General features: G+C 45.3%; 1 protein-coding gene across 2 annotated transcripts; it reads left to right on the forward strand.

Annotated features, from left to right (window-relative positions):
- Positions 1-385: 385 nt before the first annotated feature.
- SP8 (Sp8 transcription factor) lies at positions 386-8,934 on the forward strand. 2 transcript variants are annotated; one of them, XM_021538052.2, is made up of 2 exons: positions 386-421; positions 1,496-2,974. In XM_021538052.2, exons 1-2 carry the CDS (start codon positions 401-403, stop codon positions 2,972-2,974), a joined length of 1,500 nt encoding a protein of 499 aa, XP_021393727.1. In that variant the 5' UTR covers positions 386-400. The 2 variants fall into 2 exon arrangements, 1 of the variants encoding a protein (XP_021393727.1); XR_002466098.2 differs by lacking the exon at positions 1,496-2,974 and adding an exon at positions 8,768-8,934 and having other exon boundaries at positions 402-421.
- The last annotated feature ends 12,313 nt before the right edge of the window (positions 8,935-21,247 follow it).

Genomic DNA, 21,247 nt, shown 5'->3' on the forward strand with positions numbered 1-21,247 from the left:
TGGGGAGGAGGGGGGTGAGCGAAAGGGGCGGCCGGGACGAAGTAGCCCGACCCGGGGCGAGCGGTCCCCGCGGACCGGGGCCGCAGATCGCGCCGCTCGCCGACGTGAGTGCGTGAGGTCATCAGCGCCGGCGGGGCTCGGCGGGGCTCGGCGGGGCTCGGCGGGGCTCGGCGGCCGGGCTCGACGGCGCTGCTGACTTCACGCAGGCACGTCGGCGAGCGAGGCGGCGGTGGCGGGGATTGGCTGGCGGTGGCTCAGCGGCACTTCAAAGCCGGCGAGGGAGCTACAATTGTGGTGGAATGGGCGGAACTGATCATTGTATTGCACACCTCTAAAAAAAACACTGCCTCTGATTTATCAATATAAAAAAGATCCTCTGAGAGGAGGGCACTTTTGTGTGATGGCAACTTCACTTCTAGGGGTGAGTCTAAGGATTTTTTTCTCTTGCTGGTTTAATTGGTTTCTTTTTATTGTCGATTGGAGGGGGTTAAAATAACCCCTGTCTTGACCGGGGCTATCAGTCTCCTCTATTCAGCCTGGTGGTTTTTTTTTTTTCTTTTTTTTTTTTTTTTTTTTTTTTTTTTCTAGCTTAAGTACAAGTGAATTTAGGAGAAAAGAAAGAGTGAGAGGGGGAAAAGGGGGCAGAGTCACTTTTCAGTGAGCAAGAAAAGGTTTTAAGGGCATTTGTAGAAACAACCTACAGCGCCTGGGCTGTGCTGTTCCTGTGCCCCAGAAGAAGTGGCTTTTCTTCTTTACATGTGACTGCTGGAAGAAAAAAATAACAACAAACAACAAAAAAATATAATCCCAAACCCAGCACTATCGGGTTTTTTTGCGTGCAATTTTTTTATAAAATTCGCAACAGATTGTGGCTTTTTATTTCCCTTTAAAATAACACAACCCACCGTGTCTAGCAGGTACGTTCAACTCGTGTATGCATCCATATTTACATATGTTAAATTTATATATGTATTTCATTATCGTTGCTACGTAAATTAGGCTGATTTAAAGGACGCTTTTTTTTAAAAAAAAAAAAAGTAGTAATTTGATAGACCTGCGATCCTATATTTAAGAAAGCAGCCTTACTGGCCTGAGGGACGGGGACCGGCCACGTCCCGGGGAAAGAGAGCAGGTTGAAACGTAGCTGCCGCCGTGCCGGGGGCATCTTTAAAGCAACGGTAACAGACGCAACTTTTTCCCCCTCTCTTTTTTTCTCCCCCTTTTTTAACTCTTCCTGAGCTCCTTCGGGGGAGGGGAGTTAGACAGTGAAAAAAAGTCCCGGTAGGCGTTTGGAGGCAGAACTGCGGTGCCGGCCCCAGGGAAGGGATCCTCCCGCGGGAGTCGCGAAACTTTGCGCCCGGGGCCGGGCGGCGGAGCGGAGCGGGGCCGGGCGGCGGAGCGGGGCCGGGCGCGGAGCGCGGGGCGCGGGGCGGCGGCGCGGGGCCGCTCCATCCCTGACGCCGGCGGGACGGCCCTCTCCCCTCTGTGCCCGCAGGAGGAACCGCGGGTAGGCTCCACGCCGCTGGCCATGCTCGCCGCGACCTGCAACAAGATCGGCAGCCCCAGCCCCTCGCCGTCCGCCCTTTCGGACAGCACGTCCTCCTTCGGCAAAGGCTTCCACCCCTGGAAACGCTCCTCCTCCTCAGCCTCGGCGGGCAGCTGCGGCGCCGTGGGCTCCGGCCTCCCGGGCTTCGGCGTGGCGGGCGCGGCGCGGAACGGCTCCTCGGCGGCGGCGGCAGCGGCGGCGGCGGCGGCGGCCGCCCTCGTCTCGGACTCGTTCAGCTGCGGCGGCTCGCCGGGCTCCAGCGCCTTCTCCCTCACTTCCAGCAGCGCGGCGGCCGCCAGCTCCCCCTTCGCCAACGACTACTCCGTCTTCCAGGCGCCGGGCAGCGCCGGTGGCGGCGGCGGCGGCGGCGGCGGCGGCGGTGGGGCGGCAGGACAGGAGGCGGCGGCGCACCAGCCCGTCTTCATCTCCAAGGTGCACACGTCGGTGGAGGGGCTGCAGGGCATCTACCCGCGGGTGGGCATGGCGCACCCCTACGAGTCCTGGTTCAAGCCCTCGCACCCGGGGCTCGGCGCCGGAGAGGTTGGCTCAGCGGGCGCCTCCAGCTGGTGGGACGTGGGCGCCGGCTGGATCGACGTGCAGAGCCCCAACGGGGCGGCCGCGCTGCCCGGCTCGCTGCACCCGGCGCCCGGCGGACTCCAGACCTCGCTCCACTCGCCACTGGGCGGCTATAACTCGGATTACTCGGGCCTGGGCCACTCGGCCTTCAGCAGCGGCGCCTCCTCGCACCTCCTCAGCCCCGCCGGGCAGCATCTCATGGACGGATTTAAGCCGGTGCTGCCCGGCTCCTACCCGGACTCGGCCCCCTCGCCGCTGGCCGGCGCCGGGGGCTCCATGCTGGGCGGCGGCCCCGCCGCGCCGCTGGCCGCTTCTCCGCGCTCCTCCGCCCGCCGCTACTCGGGGCGCGCCACCTGCGACTGCCCCAACTGCCAGGAGGCCGAGCGGCTGGGGCCGGCGGGGGCCAGCCTGCGCCGCAAGGGGCTGCACAGCTGCCACATCCCCGGCTGCGGCAAGGTCTACGGCAAAACCTCGCACCTGAAGGCGCACCTGCGCTGGCACACGGGCGAGCGGCCCTTCGTCTGCAACTGGCTCTTCTGCGGCAAGCGCTTCACCCGCTCCGACGAGCTGCAGCGGCACCTGCGGACCCACACGGGCGAGAAGCGCTTCGCCTGCCCCGTCTGCAACAAGCGCTTCATGCGCAGCGACCACCTCAGCAAGCACGTCAAGACCCACAGCGGCCCCGGAGGCGCCGGGGGCCCCGGCGGCGGCGGCCCCGGCGGCGGCCCCGGCCCCGGCGGCAAGAAGGGCAGCGACACCGACAGCGAGCACAGCGCGGCCGGCAGTCCGCCCTGCCATTCCCCGGAGCTGCTGCCGCCCCCCGAGCCCGGCCACCGCAACGGCCTGGAGTGACAGGCGGAGGCTCGGGGCCGTCGCGCCCCCCAGTCCCGCCGCCCTCCTGGTCGCGCAGCCCCCCGAGCGCGCAGCCCTGCGGCGGGGACGCGGACACGTAAGTAGCTGGCACGGCTCCGCAAGAACAGCGCTCAGCCTCGCGGCCGATGCGCTGCCCTCCCGGAGCCCCGCACGGTGCTGGCGGTGCGGCCGAGCCGCGCAACCCCCGCCAAGGGGGCAGGGGAGAGGCTCGGCAAGGGCGGAGAGCTGCGACCCCCATGGGGCGGCCCCGCCGCCGCCTCCTTTCCCCTTCGCCTTGAGACCCCCCCCCCCGCCCACCCCGGCCTCGTGTTGCTTTTAGAGCGGAAAAAACACCCACGTCCCCTCTCGCTTTGCTGCTGGAAACTGTCCCGTACTCCCACCCTCCGCCACTGTCGTCGGTACATCCTCGGTGCCCCGGCGGGGCGGGCGGGCCGGCGCTGCTCCGCGGCGGGGCCTCCGACGGCAGCGCCGCCAGCCGCGCTCCGTGCCCCGCAGAGCCGAGCTCACACTCGGACCTGCTCTCATCCCGGTACCTGCTCGGAGCCCGTCTGCTCCCGGGACCGGAGCGGCAGTGTGCTTATTTCCCTACCCCCCCCCCCCCCCTTTTTATTTTTTTTTGTTCAATTTAAACAAATCGTTTACCTCCTCGAGTCCGAATTTCACTGCGTTTGCCAGCATATTTGTATAATTCTCGTTTAAGCAAGAATCGTGAAATACGTTGAAAATAATTAGGTTGAAAGTCGTATATTTTTTTTTAACTTCTGACAGATGAAGAAGAACCGTGGGTTTCAAGCGAAGATGTATTTCCAATGCCAAAAAAGGGAGACCGGGGGGGGAATAGAAAAATTAAATATTTGTAAAATGCGTCTGAACCTATAGGTTTGTACCACTGGAAAATCGTTCTAGATTAGCTAACAATTAAATAAAACTCCACCAATATATCGGTGTGAGGTGCAGTTGTCCAGGAGACGATTTTGTATAGTATTTTTCTTGTACATTTCTTCCAGTAAATATTTGAAAATATATTGAAATACACTTGAGCTTTTTTTTTTTCCTTTTAAATTTTTATTTCTTTTCCTGTCACGAGAAAACATTCTTGTTGCAGTCCTGGTTCACTGCATTTTTTTTTTTCTGGACTCCTTGCTTGAAGTGTGCATCAAATCACACTTCAGGATATAGGTTTTGCTTGAATATTAATTTAGCTAGGCATACAACTGTAATTAAGCAAACAATATTTGATAAATGTTGAATGACATTTAATTTAATGGAGCATGTACTTATTTGCATTTGCTGGCAGTTCAGGTATAGTTACGGTGAGAGTTCTCCTATATTTCATAAAGTGGGTTTGCCACAACCCATGTATTAAATAAACTGTCCAAGTGAAACTGAACTAACGTTGGCCTATGTGTATTTCCTGAAAATAATATTGATAAATGTTAATAAACACTCCTGACACTACATTAGCGGTTTGCAATGCTGCAAACTAATTGTCTCATTGTAATGTTGAAATAATTTGGATATTTCACATTGAAATGAAAAGCCCTTCGCTGGAACATTTTAGATTTGCATTTTAAATGCATGAAATGTAATTGATTTTTATCTGTAATATTTTAAATGGTATTAATAAACTCCAGAAAATCATTCTATCTTAGGTCAGCCAGTTGTTTTTCTTCATTTAAGCCCATCGTTACAGTCAGTGATTTACTCTGAACTCGTGTGGCATGAGTTGTTCTCTAGAGTTACAGAGAAAAATACAACGAGCGTAAATTTTAGGACATACTGAGAGCAGCTTTAAGGCATTAAAATGGGTAAGTTTTTCGGTTTCATGCTTTTTTAAGTGTACCATCAGAGGAAACTAAATGAAAGGCATTAGCCCTTTTAAAATTGTTTTTATCAGAATAATTTTACACTGCCTCTCACAAATCTGAGTATGTTTGAGAAGCTGCTTTGCATATAACTCCTCCTTGAAATGTTTTTTTCACATCACGCCAGATCCATTGTGAAAGGAGATTTAATATTGAAATGCTGAGGGTCATTATTGCTTTAAAAGACAAAAGAAAAAGTGGTCCTCCGCTTTTGTTTTGAGGTGAGGTGGTTGTGGCTGGGAGCGATGCTAATTGCCGTAGCCAGCACTAGCTTCTTCAGGTCTCAGGGCTGGGAAACTTCGCGGTTGCGTGTGAAAACTCCCTTCTTGTTCGGGGGCGTTTTCCCCACAGGACCGGGAATCTGGGCAATTTCAGGGGCTGCGGGGTGCTGTCAGCCAGCCGGTCAAGCGCTGCCGCCCTTGCTGTGTCCTTTAAATCTTTTCCTCAAGCTCCCCCTGGACAACAATAAAAACACAATTGTGCGTTTGATTAGCGTTTTGGCAAAACCCCCCAAAACACCATACCGAAACTGAAACCAAACCACAAACCCCTCAAACTCCTAAAACTTTCTTTTGCCACCTTGTTTGGGGGGGTGGGGAGATGGGGGTGGGGAAGCGTGTGGAGGCCGTGTTGTTTCTGTTTGGAAATCTGGTATCTTGTGTTACCTAGGGAGGTGATGCTCACTGTTGGGGTACTGAAAAATTAGGGCTAGAGCATGTAATCTGCATAGCAGAATGATCTTTTGTGCACATACGTAAAACACGTTAGTAGTACCTTAAACAACAGGGCAAAACTGCAGGGCAAAAAGCACAGACCTGTCAACTACAGATGCAATCAAGATTTTGGTTCTTTGCACGGTGTAGGGGTTAGGCAGGACTATTAACAACCACTAGCAAAAAGAGTTGTTCTGGTTGACTTTTCCTGAGATACATTCAGATTTTTCTTCATTACAAATGCAACCAGGAGAGGCCTGAAAAGTTTGCTACTGAAAAAAAGCAACAGTTTGTTCTGATTTTGTTTTTTAATACCATGTAAATAGGGTGGTGTAGCAGCACCTGAATTTCCCCAGTGGGAGTGAGGGGCAGTGGTTATGTTACTTGGAAATTTTGGTCCTGATTAAATGGTCTGAGCATCTAGTAAAAAGGGTAATGGAGAAGAGAATAACTTCTAATATTGCTTCTCTGATATCCACCTGAAAAGAGAGCGCTATCAAAATGGTGTTCTCCAGGAGCTTGGGGGTTTCTTTAGGGCACTGATTGCTCCATCTCGGGACTGTCTGGCAGTGGGATAGAGTCAGCAGCAAAACTCATCCTTCACCCAGGAAGGAGCGTGTGCTGCTGCTGTTTGGGAGTTGCCAGTTTGGGTCCAGGCTGTGTGAGAACACACATATTTTTCCTTTCTTTTACCAGCAAAACCCAGCACTTGAAGGCTGAATAGCTCCTTTTTGTAGTGGATTTACTTTTACTAAACCCTTCCAGATAAGGGCATTGAGTTGCTTGATAGGAGCCGGGAACTTGTCTCTGCGTTGTGCAGATCAAGGTAGAGTTAAACTAGTTTGCTGACCTGCAGGTCAAACCGGTGTCCATCAACTTACCTTCCAACTGCCTTCAGATGATTGTGGCCATTCCCGTTTGCTCTCTGACCTTTTAAGTCGCTTCCCTTCAAGCTCGTAGCAATGTCTATCGAATTTCGTGTCCTGCTTTACCCATTATTCCAGCTTTTTATTGTAATTTTCCAGTTTAAATTTTCAATAGAGAAGTGACAGGAGATGTGTGCAGCTGAAGTGATGTAAAATGCCACTTCATTTCTGCCTGCTGGTAGTGCCTTTCCTGCTACCCTCGGCCTGTGCCTGATGAGACGAAACTGCGATCAAAAGATGTTGACTTCTCCTCGATTCCAGTCTCGGAATGCGAAAGCAGAAAAAAGAACTGAAATATCAAATGCTTTATTTTTGGATGTGGTGGTTAATCCAGCCGTCAACACGTTCACAGCTGTAAAGGTGATGTAATAAGGCTACTTGGTGCAGTCCAACAAATCTTTCAGTACGAGTGGCTGAAAGTAAGTATGCACTTGCCAAAACCTGTCACATTTCAGGTACATTCTGTGAAGTGAACTCTGGTCTATCTTGGCGAAGGAGGAGCTGGGAAAAGGTATGAGCAAATTAGGTGTGCAGTTGCTCATGCTCTCACCAGATTTATGATAAAAGGACAAAACTCTTTCGCTGTATCAGAATAACTTTATGTTAGAATAAACGGAGTCTCTTTCTAAGCTGACTCCATTACACTTTTTTTTAAAATCGTAAAGATATATTAAAAGTTCCTCAACAATTCCATGGAGGAGAGCACATTTTGCAATATCTGCTTTAAAATGTAGAACACCAATTTTTCACTTTTCACTTGTTGTGGCATCACTTTAAGCAAACTGTCTGTCTTTTGCTAAAGTGTATGGAGAAATTGTTGCACATCAGGAAGTTGTGTATTGAGGAAAAACTGTGCTATTTAGGACAATTACTGTGTTTCCTGTTCTATGGTTTTCTAACTGCCACTTGGAATTACTTTTTTTAAAAAAGGGATTAGGGAAATAGGGGATAATGGCAACTGCATAGGAGCCTTAGTGGGGCACTTTAAATACCGAGTAATTCCATTTTACACTTGTGGATTTCGAAACAAACTGGGATCCTGTATTACTTCTTGAGAAGGGCACAATTTTTCAAGAAGCATATTTATACTGCCTGCAAGACCCGGTGAGGAGCTGAATAATGGCCCAACCTCCTGTGGAGTAATCTTGATCTTGGCAATCGGAGAATTCTGCTTTTCAGCCTGAGCGATACTTACTACTCTGCAAAGTGCAAAAAGCAGACAGGGAGCCCCGACGCTTGCGCAAAGTTGGTGTCCCCAGGGAGGCGATGCTGGGAGCGGCCCCCGCTCCCGGCTGGAGCCTCGGGGCTGCCCTGTGTGTCGGGGACGCAGAAAGAAGGCATGTGAGGGTTCATCCCTTTTTGTGGAAAGAGACATGCTTGGGCGGGAGGCTTCTTTTGAACAGCTTTTGCTTCTGGGGCGATGTCAAGCCGTGTAAATGTCTTTTGCGGAGACGAGGAAAATAATACTTTTATGTTTTTTAAGTATTATTATTATTGCCGGCAACATACTTTGCTTTACGCCTGTCCTCATCCCTTGAGACGGGAGGATGTGCATGTGTGTGCCTGTGCCACTCAAAGCTGTTCTCCCACGCCTCACCAGCTCTCCTTCCGCTGGCAATCAAGCCAGCCGTTCGGACGTCCCGGTTGCTGCTGAGCAGAAGGCTCCGCACCTCGCCCGGACTTTCTCCCCATCGCTGCAGCGCTGCTTCTCTCTCGAGCGATAGCTGCCTCCCCACGGCCCCCTTCCCCTTTCAGACGCACCCGCGCACACGGGGGAGCGGGGGCGGCGCGGCCGGAGCTGCCGCGGGCTCGCAGCGCCCCCCGGTGTGTGCGCCCCGGCGGCAGCGGGACCCCCGCGGACGCGGGGCTGGCCGGAGGGGAGCTCCGGCGGAGCTCCGGGGCTGACCCGTGCGGCGCCGTGGGAGCGGCGGGAGGCCGGGGCTGGCCGGAGGGGAGCTCCGGCGGAGCTCCGGGGCTGACCCGGGCGGCGCCGTGGGAGCGGCGGGAGGCCGGGGCTGGCCGGAGGGGAGCTCCGGCGGAGCTCCGGGGCTGACCCGGGCGGCGCCGTGGGAGCGGCGGGAGGCCGGGGCTGGCCGCCCCTGCCCGCGCCGCACGCGTTCTGGCAGCGGGCGCCGGCGTGTCCTTCAAACTCAGCGTGTTTTACTCCAAATCACAGCCGGTTCTCTCCCGCTGGACGAGGTGCCCTGCTTTGCCTCGAGGGGACACATCGCGACACTCCTTAGGTCGGTGGGCTTATTTCTTTTGCAGAGCAAACGGTCCAGAATTCGTTTTTGCGGGCAGATGAACAGCTCCATGCCTTTATGGGAGAATGAATCTCCGTGAAATCGCCTGGAAATAGGTGAGATGGAGAAGGTGCCTGCAGCCCCCCAGGCTCCGCCGAGCATCCACACAGCGGCTCGAAACGGGGCGGCCGGGGATGCCCTCCGCAGCAGGACGATGTCCTGTCTCGGATGAAGAGGCGCTGGAAATGCGAAAGCAGCCACTAGGGAAGGATTGGGAATTTATTTGATATTTCATCCCCGAATTCTTTGAAAACTGCTGGGAGGGGGAAGTGAGAGGGTGTCAAAGGTTTTGGCTGAGTTGCTAAACTTATTCATGTAGTTTAAGGCTATCTCGGAGACGGCTTTTTTTTTTTTTTCCTCGAGTTTATTGCAGAAAACTCTGTCCCGAGGAGACGCTCCAAAGTACTTTCCTATATTTTGTAAATTTAGTTTCTCACGGTAGCTCAGGTGTTCTTTTCATCCACTTATGCGCGTGAAAGGCAGAAAGTGTGTTCCTTATAATTAAAATTGCTCCACAGTTAATTAACGCTGCTCCCGGGTTTAGTTTTAGAAAGCATTTTTGTTTGTTTGTTGTTTGTTGTTTGTTTTTGTTTTTGTTTTTAAATCAAAATGTATAGCGTGTTGTTAAACTCTTACAACCGTGTTAGCACCCGGTTTGGGAAGGACTAGCGGGAGGCACTGGCGGCTCCCGGGGCTCGGGGGGACGGAGCGACACAACGACAGCGCAGCGGAACGGGCACAGCAGGCAAAGGTGTCCTCTCCAAGGAAAGGCGGCCGGCCAAGAAAACCCCTTCAGCCTGCAAATAAGGTGCTGAGGTAATATCACCGCCTGCTTCTCTGCCTCCGATTGCAAGGAGCAGGCAGTCGGATTTTTAACTACTCGAAGGAAGATACTTTAACACTCAGAACTTCAGGGATTTCCCCCTTTGCCCAGCTGTTCCTTCTTATACACCTCTCGACGTTTTTAACCCCTTAGTCGCCTTCTCTCCTACTTTTCAGAGGTTTGGGATTTTTCCTTTTGGTTTTGTTTTGTGGTGTTTGTTTGTTTGTTTGTTTGTTTGTTTGTGATTTTTGTTTTTAGGTATTTTCATGCTCATACTCGAAGATCAGACATGGATGCCTGGCAGCAGGTATGAAGATTTTCTTCTCCATTACAGCAATCAACCTGTTGTGAGGATGCTGCCTATCCTTGCAAATCTTGCAAAAACATTACCACCAAACTTCACTCAACTGCCTTCTCAGAGCTGCCAAGTGAGTTCTGTGAACCTCTCTTTCCTCAGGGTAAAGGAGGCAAGCCATAATTACTTGCCAATAGTGATTTTTGGTTTCTCCAGAAATAAATATAAACTGGCATTGCTGAATAGCAAAAGGTACTACATTTGATGTAGGGTTTAGGTGGGCAAAGCAAACAGGCTGTCCCAAGGGGGAAATCCCTACCTGGTAATAGGTTGGTACCTGGAACTTCAGTAAGAGCCAGCATCACTGTCTGCTGTGTGTGTTTGCTTTGCTTTGCATAGTCTCACCATTACCACACTAAGAATGGGGTTTAATTTGCTTACCCATATACATAGGAAAGACAAAGCCAAAGGGAGAAAACATTTGCCAAACACAGTTTTCAATTGTGCTGAATGCAGCGCACACTGCTAAATCTGCACAGCCATCTTCTGTGTTAGGACAAACACAGGTCTCACTTTTTAGAGGGGTGCAGAGCAGGACTCCTTCCCTCTAGAGCACTGGTGTCACTCACAAAAACAGTGACACAGCCCTGGCTCAGCAGCCAGGGAGTTTATCAGCCTCATGCACCAAGCCCAAGATTTCCAGTAGACTTCTGTTTTAATGCCCACTTTGACACTGGATCACTTCTACTTTCAATTAAACTCAACCGCCTGTGGGAACAGCTGCAGACTAAATTTACATCCCGTTTTGCCAAGCACAGAGTATTTAGAAGAATGAATGAATGAATGCATGAATGAATGCATGAATGAATGAATGAAAGAAAGAATGAATTGAAAACACATGCAAGCAGCATATCTTTATTAAAAAAATAGCTTACAAAACTCTGAATTCTGAAAGACTTGGATCCTGAAAGAATTGCTCTCATCAAAGTCATCCTTAAAAATGTAACTGCAATATATTTGTTTTTAGTTCTGCTTAGTCCTTCTCCCTTTATGACACAGAAATCCAAAAATTCAGTCTGACCTGTTTCTGCTCATAAATGAGAAAAGCTTAATTGATGTCAAAGTCATGCTATGGATCTTGTTTCTGTTCTGGAGAGCTACTGAGTACCCAAACATGAGTTCAGTTACAAAACACAGTATGTAAGAGTTCACAGTGTTTTATAGACATTAAATCACAACTTGGCTAACATTCATGTCAGGCCCTGCTAATTTTCACTTGCTGTGTCAGACATTAAGTTTTTCTGACTGTATGAGTCAGGTAAGAAAGACGATGGACTTCTAAAATGCTAAGTTTCCACATATGTATCCTTTAGTCTATCGTGAGGCAAATATTCCAAGGTACATTGCATTCAGCATCATACCAGAGAGGGAGTGTAAACATTTTTTTTCTACATATACATTAAAATTGAAATATAGATACATAGAACAAAAGATTTTCCTCTTCTTGATGCAGTATTTTTCCATCTTAAATGTACAGCAAGCAATGATTTCCTGTTGTCAGTAATATTATATAAAATGATTGTGCACAAATGGAGAAGTTGTGTTACCCTCTAGAGATAATACACTTTTTACAGATTAGACTACTTACTTTCAATATCTTTTAATCAAAATTTAATAAACGATGAAAGCCCTAAAAAAAAAACCTTCATTGTTAATGATCTTAATTAACAAGTCTTTTTATCTGATAGAATTTATCTATTTTGTTTTTATTTTGTCATTTGAAGGCAGAAAGATATGTTTGTTTCATAATTGCTGACCTGCTGTCAAAATGCTTATGGGGGAATTAACAGAAGTTTTATAAGAGACCCAAAACCTCAAGAAAATGTGCACATCATCACTTCTTTTCATGTAAAGGAGCGAGAGGGGGATTCAGCAGCTAAATACGAATGAAAAAATTTCAGCCTTTTGTAAAATAGTTGGTGAATTGTACTTACTGATTATGAGCCAAACACACATTTCATCTACTGCAATAAATTTAAAATTACATATGTGGATTTTGTCATTTGATAGCAGAGAAAAATACACTTCTGAAGTCAGACTTAATTCAAAAAAGTTCTGTTGAAAATATTTTTGTATAATTTATTGTGTGTCTCCAGGCACAGAAGAGATCAGAAGCTGCATCGACTAGAGATATTTTTGGCACATAACAGCCACATCTCCCCTGTTTGTAGTAGTAACCATGATCTCACTAAACCTGCTATCCTTTTCTTACTTTTTTTTTTTTGTCAGCTGTCATTTCTAGCCCTGCTGCAATAACTTCTCTGATAAAATCTCTGTTTAGTATGTGTTGGACAAATTTTCATTCTCATGAAACACCATTTTTACTGGGGCTTTGCCTGGGTGAAGACTGAGCTGAAGAGTCAATAACACACCAGGCTGTGCCTTCATGATAATGTCCTTTAGGACACAAGCGCATGGGAGAAGGAAGGAGCTTGGTTATGGGTGGGTTTCAAGGCTGATCTTACTGTGGTCTTGCCCTGATGGCACGGGTTTCTCTAGGCTGTTATTTCTGTTTTCTGAGGCATTATCTACATTTCCAGAGAGTACGGGAGAAGCAGAGAAAGTAGGTGAAATTTTCTCCCTTTCTGAAAAGGAAAAAAGAGGCACGATGAAACCCAGTGAACAGGACAGGATCAGGAAATAAAACACGAGCACTTGGCTGCTGCCAAACCCAGCAAGCACCTTCCTGTACAGGTCCCTGCATGCTTAGGTATGGATGTCCCTACGTGCTCCCAGGCTCTGTAAAGCCACTTTGGTGTCTTATCCTGCTCATCCCTTATGAGATTGACCCTGTTCATATGCTTTGAGGATCCCTCTGTACACTACCAGGATTTAGCTCCCCACACGACTACAGGAAAATGCTTTTAATGAATGATGAGAGGAAGGTCACAGCAGTGTGTTTCCCTTTCCTGTGACTTACCAGTGGCCTGGGCCCCAGCAAGGCAGGACTTCCAAGTAGTCAAAGCAGAGGTGCCCAAGCTGAGAAGTGAGCAGAATTTCAGTCATTTGTCCCAGGGAACAGTCTAACTGCTAAATGCACACTGACAAAACTAAGCATTTGCTCCAGAGATCAAATGATGTGTGGTTTCTCTTGTATTCCTGCCAAAGAACAAAGAGATCTGTATCTCAACAGAGATGTAAATGCTGATGAAAGCTTCTTCTGAAATGGGAGCAGTAAAAAAAGCTGCCAGGCTGGAGAGATACTTTAAATTGTAACAAGGCATGAGGTTGTCCTTCTCTTTAACTGGGATACAGGAACAAACTCCACTACTTAAACTGCTTATTTTCTTCATTTTTAATAAGCTAATTGCACCTCAAACCAGCCAACAGATACAAGAGTTCCTGTACTGAGAGGTATAGAAGCAGATTGGTGGTTTGATTTCATGAGAATCATTTCTATAAGAAAATTCAGACTCCAGACAAATTTATTTTCATATGTGCACACTGGCAAACAGCATTTAATGAACTCAGAATAACCTTTACATTTTTTGACTAATACAAGAATATGTCACTAGTATGACCAGAGACAACCCATTTTCTTGAGGTTGCATTTATATTTGACAAGTACCTTTTCCATTAGTTAAAGCTGATCTGTGTAACTAAGGCTATGGGATAGATTGTTCTAATAAGGGAAATTCAGAAGGGAATTGTAGTACACTTAACTCAGACTTATAAACTAATCAATTAACAGAAGACCATTCACTTCAGAATCTGGTACAAATAGGCTTGCAAACTAAAGTCACTGAGTTGCAGATTACTTTTCTTAAGAGATACTGCCTTACATCTTGGTTTTGCATGTGGAATAATTCTGGAATATGTTTTGTTTGACACACTTAAGTCAGTGATTTTCCCTTAGTATAAGGACCTTAGATTTCACTTTTATCTGATGGGAAGGCACCTCACACACTGCAAATCCTGCCACCAGCACCAGTTTCATTCCTCCCTGTGGGAAGCTGGGGGTATAAAACCTCTATTGTGATGATATTTTGTATCACAGGACTAGAGCAGTTGTGGGAGGCTGGAAGTTTAGGACGAATTTAGGACAGTTGAAAAACATTCTTTTCTACTGTTAAGGAGCATCTCTGACATTTCTTCCAAGACTTGGAAGACTTGGAAGCAGCAGCACAAAGTACAGATTTATGTGGAAGAGAAGTGGAGATGTGCATAAGTTATACTGCAGTTCAAATGAACTACTGGAATACCCAGGGTACTTTCAAAATTCAACTACAAAGTGACATATCTAAACATATAAAATCTCCTGTCTGTGGAACTCTACCAAGACAGGGGATTAGGACCCTCAGAGTGAATCTGAACAGTCAGAGGCTTGGTTAAACCAGCAGGAGGAAAGGGTGCTGGTGGATGACCATGACTGCTCATAGTCAAAGAACATGTCAAAGGGTGGTGCTGCTGGACACACAAACAGGCACTGCAGTTGTGCCTCCAGGCATAAAGTGGCTCCTCGTAGCCAAATATGTGACACGCTGAGGGAGGGAGAGCGGTCTCAGCCACACATGTGTGTTGCATAACCATCAAATGTGCCTGTAATACAATTCTGTCAGAGGCAATTTTCACTTCCATGTGGTTGCCTTGGGAAGACTTCCTTTCCTAGGCTGAATTGCAGCTATCAAATCTCAAGGTGGTTTAGATGAAAAAACATGGAACGATGCCTTTTGACTGAAATGGATTGTTTCACACTATGTTGTAATGAAAATAAAATCTGAATTAAGCAAACTCTGTCTTCACCAAATTATCAGCCTAGTAAATTTTATGAGAAGACAGGTTTACTTTGCTTTGTTTGCAAAACCATTTTGAGGTTTTCACATTTTCACAGCACTTTCCACAAAAAATTGCCAATTTTTTCTTCCTGAAAGTAAAACTGAAAAACAGATGCTGAAGCAGCTACCTAAAAATCACAAGTGAAGTCTATAAGAATATATTAATTTTTCCTCCCTATAGTTTTGACACAAAAAAGGTCTTTTTACAAATTCCTAATTAGATTTATCATTAGCATGAAAACTTCAGTAAGCATTGCAGTTCCTGTGCTGTGTGCTCAGGTCAATACTTGTCCTGTCTACTGAAAGATAAATGGTATGTTTTCATAGGATGATAGGCTAGACTCTGGCAAAGCTCATGTGGCAGTAACTCTATCACAGCAAGTGTCTACTTGAGTGTTGCAAAAAAACCCAAACACCTTCCCTATAGGCATATTCACAATTTGTTTCCTAAAGCACCCAAAACAAGTCAAAACAAGTGAGCAGGACAAGAGGGTGGAGGGCCCAGGTGAACGGCAGTATCTTTGTGCAGGGTACATAAGTGGCTGTCCCAGCTGAAGGTTCAAAGCTGTTACATGGTTTAAGATTTTCCAGATTTCAAACTACAAATCAGATATTTCCAGATAGACCACCAAATTACTAAACTGTGTCACACATGGAAAATATTCAGTGTTACGCAAACAAGCAGCAACCCCCTTCTGACATTCTCACTTTGCACCCATAGAAGAGGAACACTTCCCATAGCAAAGTGATGGATGAGCAGAACACCTGACACATGAGGCATCCTGAAGAAGACAATCAAGATAATTGAAATTCAGAGAAAGATAACTCTCTTGCAGTAAAAGAAATACAGTAAGATGAAATAAGTTTTGATGCAAAAAATACAAAGGGGAAATAAGCTTATCTTTAGCCAACCTGTCTTTTTGAAGACAAGACTCTAGCCTGTGTCTCAATAGTCCTCCTTTTCCTCTATTCCATCATCCCTCCCATTGCCCTCTTGAAAGAAGTCTGGTTTGCAGTTGGTTTGTTTTGTCACTCCAACTTTTTCTAGGATAGTCTCCTGCTCAGTGTCTGGTGGGCTGCCCTATGCTCATCAGTGACTGCTCTCTTGCTGCTACCCTGGTTTGAGCAAGCTCACACAAACAGAAAGCAACAGGTCTTCATCATTAAATGCAGAGAGCAGTGAACACATAGAGGACAGTGTGGAAGGTTAGGTGCAGAAATGCATGCTGGATATATGGCAGGAAAGAAAAGGGCAGCTGAAAGAATCTTTAAAGATAGTCCAAAAAGCAGGATATAAAACATAGAAAACTATGATGATGCCTGCCTGCAGTGTGTAAGGGCAGAGGACTTGAATTCGAATGTTGCAGACATCCAGTGTTAATTCACAGAACCATAGAATGATTTGTGTTGCAAGGGACATTAAAGATCATCTAGTTCCAACTCCCTGCCACTGGCAAGGGCACATCTCACTAGACCAGGTGGCTCAAAGACACTTCTAACCTGGCCTTGAACACCTCAAGGGATGGGGCACCCAAAACATGTCTGGGCAAATTGTTCCAGGGTCTCACTGCCTTCGTTTGAAATGAAGCTGTTTTTAAAAACTCTGTCTTGTTCACAATACACAGCTTGTGGGATTTTCTCAGCTTGTAATTTAGTGATAGCACTAGAATCTGGTGAAGAATTTCTGGTGAAATCAGATTGAAGGATGGTGCAGGGAAATGTAAGGAGCATTTAGTGAAGATCCACAGCTGGGGGCAGGATAAAAAAGGCTGTAAGGACACTCACTTCTACCAAGTGAAAGATGAGAATTAGGGGTTACACCTGAAGTACTTGTATGGAAAACAGAAATATAAAACGGAAAGTGTTTTGTGATCCTTCAAGTGTTATTGTGTGTGAACTCAGATGAAATGAGCCAAGTATAGACTCCTGGCTGCAAAATTTTAACTGTGACGATAACTAGTCTTTGGAATTAAAATAACAATTTTCTGGAATAATCAAAAAGACTGCAGTAAAATTCTTGCTACTGTTAACTCTTTAGCTACTTCTATTTTTTAAAGGAAATAAAATGTAGTCTAGGCAAAAATTAGTCTAAGGGACTGCCTGGTACATAATTGAGGGTAATTACAGCAGTCCTCTACAATGAGTTCACTATCTCTGACTCTATGTAGATAAGCCATCAGCTACAAATTTGCAAAATTATTTGATTACCAGAGGCTGTAGGAAACTCTAATCTGTATTTAATATTTCAAACTCTGTGGGAGCTAGAAGAGGCTGACTCTGAACTCACAGATCTGTTTCAATGAGGCCCACCATCAGCTCATGCTGATATATTTTTTTGATAATTAAGTTTGAGTGGGTTAATAATTTATCTTAGATGTTTGCATAATAAATTTGAAATGTGTTCAATTTATTCCTCGATCATTTGGTGAAAATACAAGGTTTGAGAAAAATAAATTTTGACCAGTTTTGCTGACTAGTTAGTTTAATTAATCAAAATATTTTTTTAAAAAATCAAATGCTGACTTCTGCAAAACTTCATTTTAGTGTCAGTGAAGGATCACGTTTAGCCTTTTTTCAACCCTGATTCATGGCCCACTGAAATTTATAGAAGCCATTCATTAGCTATAATGAGCTTTGAAATGGGTCCCTTGTGAAACAGACTGCTCAGATGAGAGCAGATGCAATCATATTTGGATTTTTAAACCGTACGGCTTGAATCTGAATTGTTTGCATTCAAGTCAAAGTGTGCTGACTTAGAAGAAGAGATAATTGTAACAGTTAGGTGCATCTGCCTACTAACTTCTGCTGATTGCTCTGCCATGAATTCCTCATGCAAACAGATGCGTAAATGGAATTCTGCAAGAGTTTGCCCTGGCTGTGTTATATTCAATATTTTCATTAATGACCTAGATGGGAAGAAGAGCATGCTTATTAAATTTCCAGAAAATGTCAAGTTGGGAAAGACTGGATGCCGGAGGACAGGATTAGAATGCAAAATTGCCTTGACTAACTGGATAAATTGTCTGAAAAAATAGGGCAATATTCAATAAGAACAAGTTCTAGGAACTAAACTCAGCAGGGAGTCAGCAGTTGCAACAATGTCATGCTGTTGCAAAACACCCTCCTGACATACACTGGGCAGGAGTAGAGATCACAAAGCATGGCAAATAATCCTTCTGCTCTGCTTGCACTGCAAATGCCTCAGCTAGGGTATGCAACCTGGTTTTGGGCAAAAGACTTCATGAAGGGTGTGTGCCAGCTGGAAAATATCCAGCAGAAACTGGTGATGAACAGCAAAGATGGTTTAGGTTAGACATCAGGGCAAAGCAGTCCTTTCAACAAGGAGAGTGAAGCAGAGCTTGCTGATGGTTAGGAATTGTCAGCACTGGATACCTATTTCCATCTGAGAAAGTTGAAGGTCTGCTTTAGACGCTCCACCTGCAAGTCTAATAAATCCTTTAAGTGAGATTGAGCTGTGTTTGTTCTAGGCTTTGTACACCACAGTGTGAATTAGTTACGCTTCAGTAAATGTTTTTACAAGCTAAGTCTACCCTAAACTCAGAAGTGGACCATGTCTGGCATAGAATGTTTAAAAGTGCCTCAGTTATCAATATTTAGGTATTTCAGCTAAGATTATTCTACAGATTATTTAGACTCAAAATTTTAAAAGATGTCTAGTACTTCAACAAATCTGACAATGTATTTCTAATTTCTTAACCCATGACTGAGTTATAATATGACTGATTATTAAAGCATTTACCACTCTCATTTCCTCCTCCACGTAACTTCAATAATTCTATGGGTCATATAATAAATGCAAACCAAAAACCCTACCATTTTCCAAATAATTGTAGTAATGGTCTTTATTGAACTGGGTGCACTGAAGGATTTAGCATCACAAAAGATTGAAACTTAAGCACTTACACAATCTATTTTTTCATGTGATTTGTCCAGTTTTTCAAGGACACGTGTTTTATTAACAATTTTTGATATTTTGATATATACTTGACAGCTGTGGGATTGTGTGCATCTCTAAGACATTAAGCAGTCTTCTATTATGGGTTGAGATTTCCTATTTTGGGCATTTGGCTCTGTAGGATACTTCATCAGAACCAGTGAACAGATATTTCTTGCTGGAAATAAGCAGAAGGAAACTCATAAGGGAACCATTTTGCTTTAATGTTGTTTGTTACATGCTGAAAATGGACTGATAAAACCAGTAAAATTTTTTTTTCCTTTCCAATTGCCACTTAAAGAAGCTCAATGTAGCTGTGAGGTTGTGCACCTACACCTACTTCGTATTGCCACAATGTGTGCTAATCACTTTCTCAATTAACTTATAATTTCTCTACAAATGTGACAAATGAAAATTTTTCACAATCTTTAAGCTTCTCTTCATTTTTGTAAAATGTCGCTATCATGGCAAACATTTTTTTTTATCATATTTGCTTCTTATTAGGATTTCTCTATCCCTTGTTCTTAAGGTACTTTTAAGTTTGAAGTAGTTTGCAGTAAAACAGATTTTCACAAAGAGAAATTGAAACACAGGATACAAACATTTGGGGTATCCAGAGATAGAACACAAGTCTCTAAAACCCACCTGTAGCAATTTAAAATGGTCCTGAAAATGGTTAGAAAACAAAATAATACATTAAATTTAAACAGAGCTGAGATATAGCCTGAAACCAGGAACAATATTTTACAGATTTTAATTTGTTTGATATGTGCTCCCAAACCAGGTACATCACTACAGTCTTAGCACCAAGAGTTCAGTTTAATGATTTAAACCTCCTCTTACAAAAATTAACATAAAAACTAGAACAACAATTTAAGATTATGCCGCTAATTAATTATATCTGTCACTGTTAGTTCCAAGGGAGTCTGTTCAGTTGCATATTTTATGGAGCAGGAAAAGAGGGAGTAAGCACTTGAATAAAAAGGTGAAAAATTGTCTGCAGCCACATTTATATTCAGCTCAATGTAAAAAGTGTGTATTTATTCTCTGAAGGCAGGAATATTGATCAGGTTGAAAGACTCCCAGTCCCAAATAGTACTGTGCAATAAAGCCTGTAAATCCAGCAGGTCAGACTACGCCCTTTTGATACTAACTGCTCTTTTTTTTTCTTCCCCTTCTGACAGCTCATTTCTAAAGAAGACCTCAAGCTACTGATGTTTTATGGCAATGTTTGTGCATTTGCTAAATTAAAATATGCTTCATGTCTTGCCATTACTGCTGGTGAATTCTTTTTATTTTTTCATTGGTAACAGCTAGAAGAGCAACGGTGCTTGGTGCTGGTGATGGCTGGTGAGTGGTCAAAATGCAGGTCCTTCTGCTCTGGGCACAGGCAGGAGGGTTTGTCCACCATCTGAGGAAAAATAAGAGAAATAAGAGAAGTTATAGTGTGTCTATATGGTCTGGGAAAAAGAGAAATGGGTTTGGAAGCTCTGAAGGCAGCTCTGGATATGCAAATTAATGCAAGTTAAGATGGATAGGATCATTTCTATGAGTCTGCAAATCATCTCTGTGTAATGTGTGTCACTGACTGGCTAAGGAAAGGAAAGAGTGTGCTTTTGTAGGTCTGCTTCACTGGACAGGTTGCACATATTTGGGATCACAGTATAATGACTCTCACACTTGATAATCATCTGCTGGCAAAACCTGTTTCTTTATTGACCCTTCCATCACAGGGATGGGAAGAGCACAGGTTACTTCATGATAGTCAATGCCTAATCCAAATAAAATGGAGATCTACAGAGCATTAAGAGGGCACAAAACCACACCAAATTAGATGATGATAGTATTTTATATTCTGGGATATATTGTCAAGTACCAAACAAGCCTCCTTGCTTTTTTTCCCTAAGGTTAAGCAGCTGTGTTGTCTCTGTGTTGCAACTTCATTAATTATGCATTATGAATATCAGGTCTGAATTTCCAAGTTATGGACAAAACCTGAAGGGTTTGTCTGCCCAGAGAAATTTACTGCCAGAGCTACAACTTTCTTCGTGGATACACCTATTCCTTTCATCCCCATAGGGAACTACAGCAGTATGGTTAAGTTGGTAAATTTTCTTATTTAGACAGGCCCAGACTTCTCAAGAAACACTGCTAAATTAAATCTTTCTCCTGGGGGAGTAACAGATACATGCAGACTTTAATCAGGTTTTGGTTATACCTAGACACACAACAAACAAGTTTAAGAGACAACTACCTGCAGTTGTATTACAAGGATGTTTTCTCATGCCATATTCTGCCAGGACTCATCCTGCAAACCTCAGCCCAGCTTTGAGCAGTATAACTCTGTGACCCTGGCCCAAATTTGTGAAGCAAAAATCTCTTAGAAGAATATCTGCAGATCTTTTTTCTCCCAGAAAACCGAAGTCCAAATTGTGCAGTAAACTTGCTGTAAGTGCAGTTAAAATATGAGTAGATATCTACTCAGAATTATTCTACCTGTTCTGCAGAAGTAGGACTAGAACCTGGTGGTAATCTCA

The sequence above is a fragment of the Lonchura striata genome, chromosome 1, assembly GCF_046129695.1.
Source record: "Lonchura striata isolate bLonStr1 chromosome 1, bLonStr1.mat, whole genome shotgun sequence".
In the NCBI taxonomy this organism is placed as follows: domain Eukaryota; kingdom Metazoa; phylum Chordata; class Aves; order Passeriformes; family Estrildidae; genus Lonchura; species Lonchura striata.

Bases quoted from the DNA above. Each gene is read 5' to 3' on its own strand.
- SP8 (XM_021538052.2), top strand. From the start codon at position 401: ATGGCAACTTCACTTCTAGGG. The intron at 422-1,495 runs GTGAGTCTAAGG...CTGTGCCCGCAG, and splicing joins TGGCAACTTCACTTCTAGGG to GAGGAACCGCGGGTAGGCTC.